Source organism: Hyposmocoma kahamanoa, unplaced genomic scaffold (assembly GCF_003589595.1).
Source record: "Hyposmocoma kahamanoa isolate Upper Pololo Valley unplaced genomic scaffold, ASM358959v1 68, whole genome shotgun sequence".
Classification (NCBI taxonomy): domain Eukaryota; kingdom Metazoa; phylum Arthropoda; class Insecta; order Lepidoptera; family Cosmopterigidae; genus Hyposmocoma; species Hyposmocoma kahamanoa.
Genome location: NW_020653856.1, coordinates 152,978 through 163,846, shown reverse-complemented (window position 1 = coordinate 163,846; position 10,869 = coordinate 152,978). Strand labels below are relative to the sequence as shown.

The 10,869-nt window shown below is 40.2% G+C and overlaps 1 protein-coding gene across 1 annotated transcript; it reads left to right on the top strand.

Annotated features, from left to right (window-relative positions):
• The first annotated feature begins 16 nt into the window (after positions 1-16).
• On the top strand, positions 17-5,550 carry LOC113232303. The gene is made up of 2 exons (XM_026466976.1): positions 17-1,519; positions 5,024-5,550. The coding sequence occupies exons 1-2, from the start codon at positions 457-459 to the stop codon at positions 5,065-5,067; spliced, it is 1,107 nt and encodes a 368-aa protein (XP_026322761.1). The 5' UTR covers positions 17-456; the 3' UTR covers positions 5,068-5,550.
• The last annotated feature ends 5,319 nt before the right edge of the window (positions 5,551-10,869 follow it).

The window sequence follows — 10,869 nt, the reverse complement described above, 5'->3', positions numbered from 1 at the left end:
CGGAGGAAGTGAATAGTCGAGTTGATTGTTGTTTGCACGTTTATCGCGCAATACTATTTGTCTATATTCTGATTACTTTTAAAATTCTTTATTTAATTTAATTTGATTTGTTACATTTTTTTACTTTACATAAACCTTTGTTATTCAATGAAAGTCATGAATATTGTAATTCACGTAACGACCAATCAGAGCAGAGCATGTGCCTCGAGTGGGGTCGAGGCGCCATCTTTACTTTGGTGAAGCCAACAACTTTTGAGACGTTTTTGAGTGGTAGCAACCGATCGGGTTGGATCGTTATCGTTGCGAGTGTTAAATAAAGTCGGTTTTAAGTAAGATCGGTGCCTTGAACCCACTGCTCGGTCCTAACCGTTAGTCTACCAACTTGATGTGTGAAAGTGTTAAATTAAAATAGTCTGAAACTGTGATCATTGTTGTTTGTGCCCGCATTTTACCCTGATGACGCCCACTAAATTTACAACCGTTGATGACAATATCGACGAAAACCATGTTTCTCCGACATCAGAAGCGGGGCCGGTGCAAGCACAAAACGTGAGCATGCAGACACCAGCAAATGATGAATGGCGTGCGTTACTCGAAGCGCAACAAACCAGCATTAGGCTACTTGTGGAGGCGCTAACCAACCCTCCGAATATCGAAGATAAGAGCATCACACTGCCTAAATTTCAACCAGAAGATGCAGACACAGACGCTCGGGCCTGGCTGGCAACCGCGGACATTTGCTTATCGGATCGTGACATACAGGGAAGTAAATTAATTCTTATACTTAGTAAGGCTATGAAAGGCTCAGCTGCAATTTGGTTTTCTCAGATAGCTTTTCCTAATATGAAGTGGGTAGAATTTAAGAATATTTTTCTTTCTCGCTTCGATACGTTAGAAACATGTGCGGCGACGGTATTAAAGATGCTTACTGGCAAACCGCAAGAAAGTGAATGTCTTGCTGCATACGCTAGCCGTTTATTTACTTTACTCATGTCGCGATGGGATAAATTAGGCAAGGAAGAAGTGGTGGTATCTTTAATACTTGCGCACATGGGGCAAATTGAGCCACGATTACAGCGAAATATTTTCTCTGAAGAAATAACTACCCGCTGTAAAATGCAACGTGAACTAATGGCCTTTTCTTACCGCAAGCGGAGCTCCCAAGAGCTGACAAAGAACGCAGCAAGCACTACGCAAGATGCTAAACGCCCTAGGTTAAGTTCTGCGTCAACTAAATGTTACGTTTGTGGAAAACTTGGCCATAAATCTTTTGAATGTTTCAGCCGATCACATGACAAGCAGCAACCAACTCCGACTTCTGAACGCCCCAACACGGCCGTTACTGCGCGGGCCCCTGTGACCTGCTACAAGTGTGGTGTTGAGGGTCATGTTGCATCGCGGTGCATAAAAGCTTGGCCAACTGTGAGCAATAGCGCACAGCCCGCATCCGCGCCCAGTGTTGTAAAGCGAGTGGATGTGTGTGGAATGAAACCTGTCACCGGGATAATTACGCAATTTGGTGAGCAGTTTTCATTTTGCTTTGATTCCGGTGCTGATTGTTCCTTAATTAAAGAGAGTGTCTCTCGTAAACTTGTCGGTACATTGCAACATGCAATTGTTACTTTAACTGGTGTAGGTAAATGTAGTGTGTTATGTGACTCACAAATTTTATCTAAGGTCGTTCTTAGTGGTCATGACGTAGAAATTTTATTTCACATTATATCTGATGATTATCTCAATAACGATATTCTGATTGGACGCGATTTGTTAGCGTTAGGGTTATCGGTTCACATAACAAGTGATAATCTTACTATAGTTGAGAAGCCCTCCTCAGTCAAACTTTGCAGCGTAGGGAACGCAGTTACTGATTTTCATGACGTGGATACTGACATGCCTGATGACCTAAAACCACAACTAATAGAACTCCTTAGTTGTTTTAAAAATTCATTTGTTGGGGGCACACCTACTAGTAGAGTAAAGACAGGCGAATTAGAAATCAATTTATTAGATCCTAGTAAAATTGTGCAACGGCGGCCTTATCACTTGAGCCCTGAAGAGCGAATAATAGTACGGAATAAATGTAGTGAACTATTAGCAGCTGGAGTTATCAGGCCAAGCAAGTCTCCCTTCTCTAGCCCAATACTCTTAGTGAAGAAGCGCGATGGCACAGACCGAATGTGCGTAGATTACCGAGAATTAAACTCTAATACGGTCCCCGACCGGTACCCCTTACCTTTAATCGGTGATCAAGTTCAAAGGTTATCAGGCGCGCGACTTTATACGTGTCTTGATATGGCTAGTGGATTTTATCAGGTTCCGATAAATGTAAGGTCAAATTCAATAGAAAAGACCGCATTTATTACCCCGGATGCTCATTATGAGTTTACTGCCATGCCGTTTGGTCTACGAAACGCTCCCTCTGTGTACCAGAGAGCTATCAATACAGCTTTAGGTGACCTAGCACACTCATACGCAATCGTTTACATGGATGATCTAGTTATACCCGCGAATAGTATAGAGCAAGGGCTGGAACGGTTACGCGTAGTACTAAAAACTCTAAGTGATGCTGGATTTTCATTCAATATGAAAAAATGCGCTTTTCTAAAGAAACAGGTTCAGTTTTTGGGGTATGAAATATCGGAGGGTGAAATTAGGCCTAATCCCCGTAAAATAAACGCGTTGACTAGTTCCCTACCACCACAGACAATAACTCAGCTTAGACAATTTTTGGGTTTAGCATCTTATTTCAGGCAGTTTGTCAATAACTTTTCAATTAAAATGGCACCGCTCTACCGTCTACTAGCTAACAATAATTCTAAAATAAATTGGACCACAGAGCACGAAATAATTAGACAAGACATAATTTCTGTATTGACTTCATCTCCGGTTTTGATGTTATTTAATCCAGAACTACCTATAGAGCTACACACGGACGCTAGTAGCGAAGGTTACGGTGCGATCCTTTTTCAAAAATCTGGCACGAAATTACATCCGGTGGAGTATTACAGTAAACGCACTACCCAAGCGGAGTCTCGATACCACTCTTATGAGTTAGAGACTCTAGCAGTTGTAAACTCTGTTAAGCATTTTCGCCATTATTTGTACGGCAGAACTTTCACAGTTTTCACTGACTGCAATTCTCTGAAGGCCTCCAGAACTAAAGTAGACCTTACCCCTAGAGTGCACAGATGGTGGGCTTTTCTGCAGGCTTTTGATTTCGACATACAGTACAGGGAGGGCAAAAGAATGGCCCACGTTGATTTTTTTTCAAGAAATCACTTGCCTGACACCGCCGTTCGCGATACTCATAGCTTAGGTAGAGAAAACCATGTAGGAGAAAAGCGCGTCAATATAGCTGAGTTATCTTCCAATTGGTTACAAGTAGAGCAACGACGAGATCCCGAGTACAATGAAATTATAAGTAAACTTGAGAGCGACGATCTAGACCTAGAGAGTTGTAAAATCTATGAATTGCGATCTAATGTGCTCTACAGAAAAATCCAAAGAAACAGTCGCAACATTTGGCTACCAATTGTACCTAGAGCTTTTCGTTGGTCTATAATAAATCACATTCACGAGTCTATTCTCCATTTGGGATGGGATAAAACTTTAGAAAAGGTATATCAACACTATTGGTTTCCCAATATGTCGAAATACGTCAGAAAATTCGTAGAAAATTGCATAACGTGTAGAGTAGCTAAGTCGGGCAGTGGTAAGCAACAGATAGAGTTACACCCCATACCAAAAGTTAATATCCCTTGGCATACTATTCACATTGACGCCACAGGTAAACTCAGTGGCAAAAATAATCAAAAAGAATACGTCTTCGTTCTTGTAGACGCTTTTACAAAATACGTGTTACTTAGGCATTCTACAAGAATCGACACTGAAAGTGCGATTAGCGCTCTCAAAGCGTCTGTATCTCTTTTTGGAACCCCTGTGCGTGTTATTACAGATCAGGGTAGATGTTTCGCGAATAAAAACTTTAAAGATTTTTGTACCAGTCACAATATTCAACTACATCTAATAGCGACCGCCTCTTGTCGTGCTAATGGCCAAGTGGAGCGTATAATGAGTACGCTCAAAAACATGTTAACTGTCGTAGAGGCAAGCCCAAGTAGGTCCTGGCAAGATGCATTAGATGACGTCCAACTTTCCATAAATAGTACAATTCATAGAGTAACTAAAGCAAGCCCCCTGGAATTGTTAATAGGTAGAGTAGCTAGACCCTTAAATTTATTAACAGTTGACGATCACGAGGTTGAGATAGATGTAGAAGAGATTAGAGAGCAAGCTAATAGGTTAATGGAAAATAGCGCATGTCTTGAAAAAGCACGATTTGATAAAAGTAAGGCAAAAGTGACTTCTTTTTCTGTAGGGGATTACGTTTTATTAGAAAATCACGAACGGAATCAAACCAAATTGGATCCAAAATATAAAGGACCTTATGAGGTCATTGAAATACTAGACGGCGACAGGTATCATCTCAAGAGCTTAAATTGTAACCGTACATACAAGTACGCGAGAGACCGCTTACGTCCACTCCCTCAATCCTATGTCCCAACCGAGCTGGATCCATGTCTGTCGGATGACAGCGATGGTAAGATCTTCGCACTAGTGTCGTTGTTTAAGACGTTTAGTTGTTGGAATGTTTTTGTGTGTGTGACTAATAAAGTTTCTCTATTTTTAAAGACATCCCAGCAGGGTGGTGGTTGTAAAGGTTTAGTTAAATTCAAATGATAGGCGAGGTGGCCAATGATAGGCGAGGTGGCCAATGATGGGCGAGGTGGCCATTTTTAATACTTCCAAACGTGTAATGCGATAAACGGCGAGGTGGCTGTTTGTATCCTATTGTATTGACTTAATTTAGAATGAAGTTTGGAGTCTATTACTATTCAAATTAATTTGAAACTTAATTAATGAAAATATCTTAAAGGAGCTGTTGTGCAGAAGACTGACTGTGTATGATCTCCTTGGTCAGGAGTGGCCGAACTATACTACAATTTCTTTTCATTTTCCGCAGATAACGAGGATGCACGGCCATCAACATCACACGAGGGCGTGTAACACGTCAGGACGGCCGTGTCGGAGGAAGTGAATAGTCGAGTTGATTGTTGTTTGCACGTTTATCGCGCAATACTATTTGTCTATATTCTGATTACTTTTAAAATTCTTTATTTAACTTAATTTGATTTGTTACATTTTTTTACTTTACATAAACCTTTGTTATTCAATGAAAGTCATGAATATTGTAATTCACGTAACGACCAATCAGAGCAGAGCATGTGCCTCGAGTGGGGTCGAGGCGCCATCTTTACTTTGGTGAAGCCAACAACTTTTGAGACGTTTTTGAGTGGTAGCAACCGATCGGGTTGGATCGTTATCGTTGCGAGTGTTAAATAAAGTCGGTTTTAAGTAAGATCGGTGCCTTGAACCCACTGCTCGGTCCTAACCGTTAGTCTACCAACTTGATGTGTGAAAGTGTTAAATTAAAATAGTCTGAAACTGTGATCATTGTTGTTTGTGCCCGCATTTTACCCTGATGACGCCCACTAAATTTACAACCGTTGATGACAATATCGACGAAAACCATGTTTCTCCGACATATATATTTTTAATTTGTTAAAAATTAATATAATTAGAATAATACGAATTGACTTATCATGTTACATTAGTAATAATAACATATATTATAACACATATATTATAACATATATTATATATAAATAAAATAAATTATTGCACAAAGAAAATATACATGGAGCACAAGTTATAAAGGTGAGCTTATCTCTCTCTTCGTGAGATCTCTTCCAGCCATCCCTAGCCTAGGTGAAAAATGAAGTCTGCGGGACTAATTATTGTACAATAAAATTAAAATTTAATGTGAGTATTATATGTATATATATATATATATAATACTCACATATTATATATATATATATATATATATATATATATATATACAAGTAAGTAGTAAAGACTGAGCAAGCATAACCTTGGTATTGAACGTCAAGAAGAATTGAAGCCGCTTGAGAGAATGGTAGGAAAAATGCATGGGTCGACTAACCTCATTTACCTGCGGTCTCCAAGACAGTGTATGATCGATTATCAGACTCAGGTTCTTTGCATTATCAGCATATGCAAGACTCACTCCATTATACGAAACCTTGGGGAGATTATCAATATCCAACCTACAGTAAAGTCTGTTGCTACCTACGATTATTGCTTGCGATTTCGTTGGGTTTATAAGCAAACCAAACGCATCAGCCCAAGACTTCGCCACAAGAAGATCTTTATTAATAGCTTCAATGGCAGATAGGGTATTAGCTACATAAAAGTGTCTATAAATTTGCACGTCATCAGCGTATAAGTGGAACGTAGAAGTTATTCGTTTTGTGAGTTCATTTATGAACAGCGAGAAGAGAAGAGGTGAAAGTACACCACCCTGAGGCACCCCTGAAGTCAAAGGAGACCATTCAGAATAAGTGTCATCATGCTTGATCCTTTGAAGGCGATTGCGGAGGTAGTCTGAAAACCAAGGGATTGCAGCATGGGAGAAGTTAAGAGAGCAGAGAATGGCAAGAATGATGTCATAGTCGACAGAGTTGAAAGCACTGCTGAAGTCCAGTAACACAATAACGCTAAACAATCGGTTATCCATGGCGTGGCGAACATCGTCCGTGACGTTAAGTACTTTGGCAGTTACTGTGCTATGACCAGGACGAAAACCGGATTGATATGGACTTATAAGGTCATAACGAGAGACAAATGAGAAAAGTTGTTTATGAACAGTGCCTTCATGGACCTTGGACAGGAATGGCAGGATGAAGATAGGACGAAATTGGGAGAAAGCCGTGAGAGTAGCGGATTTAGGAATGGGAATGACATGGGCTAATTTCCAGCCGCTAGGAAAGATGCCAGTTGCAAGTGAACAATTCATAATGTGTGTGATAATTGATGTAACGTCATCCAGGATAGGTATCAGCATATTACGGCAAATGCCATCTTCACCCACGGCCTTGGAAGTAATGGATAGGATACTCTTCTTAACTTCCCCCTCAGTGACTTCGCGGAAAGAAAAAGGCTCATATGCTTATGAGCCTTTTTCGACGAGTAACAGTGCCCATAGAGGTGAGCGTGGAAGCCTTGATAGAGTCAGCAACTGTAAGTGGTGAGTTGGTAAAGTATTTGTTGAGTGAATTCAGATCAGGTAAGTCAACGGTACAGTCACGATCTCTACCCACACCAAGTGATCTCAAGAACTTCCAGGTTTGACTCATAGACAAGCCTTCCATCGACAAATGGATGTAACGCCAATGGCGTCACGACACAGTCTGTTGCAGAGATTGCGCAGCCGTTTATAGGAAAGCAAATTATCGTCACCTGGAAACCTCTTAAGGATCGACTTGGCCTTGTCCCTACGTTTCATGATTTTCTTTATTGATGGTGTAAGCCAAGGCGCAAGCAGATGCTTAACGCGCACTGGTCTGAGTGGGGCATGAGAGTCATACAGCTTTATTAACAGATTGTTAAAAATTTTGATCTTCTCATTTACCGTGCTAGCTTCAATCAGTGCAGACCAGACAATATTAGAAAAATCCTCTCTCAAACGATCCACACAAACGCTACCAATTAGCAAATAGCTCCCAAGCTCGGTAAGATAAATATATGAGGTCATGATACGAGAATGGGGCAGTGGTTTGTCCATGCAAAAGCACTGACTCTGATTTCGAAACTATCTGGACATCTGAAAGTGATGGTTGACAATTGGGGAAATGATGGGTGGCAGTGTGTGGGAGCAATACAAACTTCACTGCAGATACAAGGGAGTTTAGACGTGAGGAACGGAAGTTATTCTTTAAGAAACAAGTATTAAGATCACGCATCATTATTACATAGTCGTAAGAGGCACTCAAGGATTCAAGGGTTGTCTCAAATAACTCAAAATAATTTACATTAATACTAGGGCTATAAGTAACACCTACTAAGATATTGGTGTGGTGTAAGCGGACGTCCAGAAACAGATACTCCAAAGACCTAGTGTAAGTGTTAGAAGACTGGCTGACAATGGAGCACGGGATGTGGTTATTGATGTAAATATATACACCACCACCACCAGTCCCAACTCTATCGTTACGATATAATTTATACCAATTGAGTGAAAAAAGGGGGGATGGCAGAGAAGGTTTAAGCAAGATTCTGAAATTAAGATTCCATCAACTATGCCGTTGTTGAATGACATATTTAATTCGGAGATGTGTGCAGGGATTCTTTGCGCGTTAATATGCACCAGGTTCAAGAAATTGGATTTCCCATGAAACATTGACCGCAGCTTAACATCTAGTGAAGGCCCATCGGAGTCAGAAGAAATAGAAAAATCACTACATGCACTTTCAAATATATCAGATGAGCTATCGGTAAAATAACTGGAGTTTATAGACATAAATATAAATTAATAAATATGTAAATTATAAGTAATAAAACAAAATATGTATACACCAAAATACTACAAATAAGATAAATAAGCAAAATGAAGAGCAACAAAAAAAATAAATAATAATAATTAGATCACCAGCGAGAGTTGGCAACACAATAACGGTGAAGGCAAATAAATTTATTTACTAACAACACTAACAAAATCATCATAGCTATAAAGTTATAATTCTTAACTGGACTTTATGTTTAAATATCCTTAATATTTCGACTGGATTACTTAAATATATAACATAGTTACGAAGAAAAAAAAATATTTTTAATTATCAGTTTATACTTTAGAAGGAAACGTCACATTGATATTTCTACTGAATGAAGTACTCTAATCCAAAGTTACTAAAACAAATAAATAAAAAAAATTATGAAGCAAAAATTTTAGAACGAAAAATCATATTGACGCTGTTTTGGCCTTCCATACAGATCTACTTTTATAAGTCGCAAAACGGACTGGCACAGGGCGAGTACGCTCTTTTTTAGCGGTCCCTAGTCGGTCTCTATGCACTCTCGAATTCGCATAGCTTCATTCTACCGCCTAGCACTTCAAGCACCCTAGTAGCAACGTTCTCTTTATTGTCCTCTGGTAAACCATGAAGCAACAAAATCTTACGCCTAGAATGGGTCTCCAGACGATCCATACCTGTGTGGAGAAGATCCAGCTGCATTTTCAATGTTTTGACCGCATTTACTATAAATGTTTTGAACTGCTGATAGTCTGCAGATAAGGCTTTAACCGTTTGTAGCTGGGCAGCAGGGACCAATGAAATAGTGTGCTGCTGAACGGCCTTTTCAAAGTCCTCCATGCGAGAGTGAAAAAATTAAGTGAGATCTTGAAGTGTATCACTAACTTCAACAGCATCCATGGCCAGCAAACAAGTTTTCCAGGTCCCAAGTGATGTGATACAAAGCGGTAGTTCTGAGAGGTTGTGATTGTGTTGATACGGAGAAAAGTGCTATTGAAAATTTGTTATAGCCAACACTCACTGGCATATATACTAACACCATTTATGTAAAATTAAAACTATAAGTATACTTAAACTATTTAAATAAATTAAAATATACAGAGCAAATTCCAAGGGGTCTTATTCTTTTGAAGTACCTGCCTTTTTTTGTTATTAGTGTTAGGTACCTGCCCGTACCATTCTGTCAATACGAGCGTTTACCTATCGAGTTAACCAGAGTGATTCGTGGAGATTCGTGCTACTGATAGATTCCGTTTAAGTGTAGTATACGTTTTCGTGTAGTAAAGGCGACGCAGGATTGATGTTCGTGCTTGGGCCATTCTCCACTTCGCGACGCCGCAACGGCCTAACACGGATACTCTTTCGATACCACACTCGTCCTGTTTTACTGTGTACTGTGCTTGAGATACCCTTTTTTTAGTTATTTTATTATGTCCCACTGCTGGGCTAAGGTCTCCCCCAAAATCCTCCATCTTCTCTCTCAAACCCATCACGAACGTCCCGCCAACGCCTTCGCGGCCATCCACGCCGTCTCTTTCTGTCCTCGGGCACTCCAGGAGAGACGACGTTCGCCCACTTTAGAAGTTGCTATGTTACCCCTATTTAATCAAAATCCTAGAAATAAAAAATCTTCAATACGCAACGGATCTGTGTGATTAACGCACGAGTGATTAGAAAGGAACGCGTTCAGTGCAAATCTTTTGCGCAACTTATTTTTATTCGACAACGATCGTAATGAGCGAGCGCAGTGGAGCGACAGCACTGTGAAATATTACTGGCGTACAACAGCGTGTGAAGCAAAGGGCTTTATGAAACAGTGAAACAAATGAAGCAAATGCTATCGGCGCAGCGGAGCGGCTGATGCTGCTGTGAGACCTCGTTACGACAAGACGACGAACCGACTGACGTCGACAGTGAAACAAGATGAGTGTGTACGTATGGTATTCCGACACTTTAAAATAAATGGGTTTCAGCAACTTGTTTAACAACATTGATTTCGCATTCTTTTTTGAATACGATTGCAACGAATGAGACCTTGCGTGTTTTTACTATTTTCCTTATTTAAGCAATGACATATAAATACTTGACTTGCTATATAAGTCAGCGTATGAAAAAGTATTCGACGATTTGTTTATTTCATCATTAAATTTGCTATCGCAATCGTATAAACTGCATGTTGAAATATTCCAAACGCGAGCAGTACCGGCCCCACATCGGTCCCCGCTCACCGCAAGTCGAAAGGTCTTTGAGCGGCGCTGGGGCTGGCGAGGCGCCGGCGGTATTTGGAGCTTCGTTCTATTCGCCTGCCATGTAAGTACAATGAAGCGAAGTACTTCTGTTTTAAGATATGAAGATATTGTGTACAGTGTTCCAAAAATACCCAAATGAAACACCTGCCTGGACCAACGGCACAGCT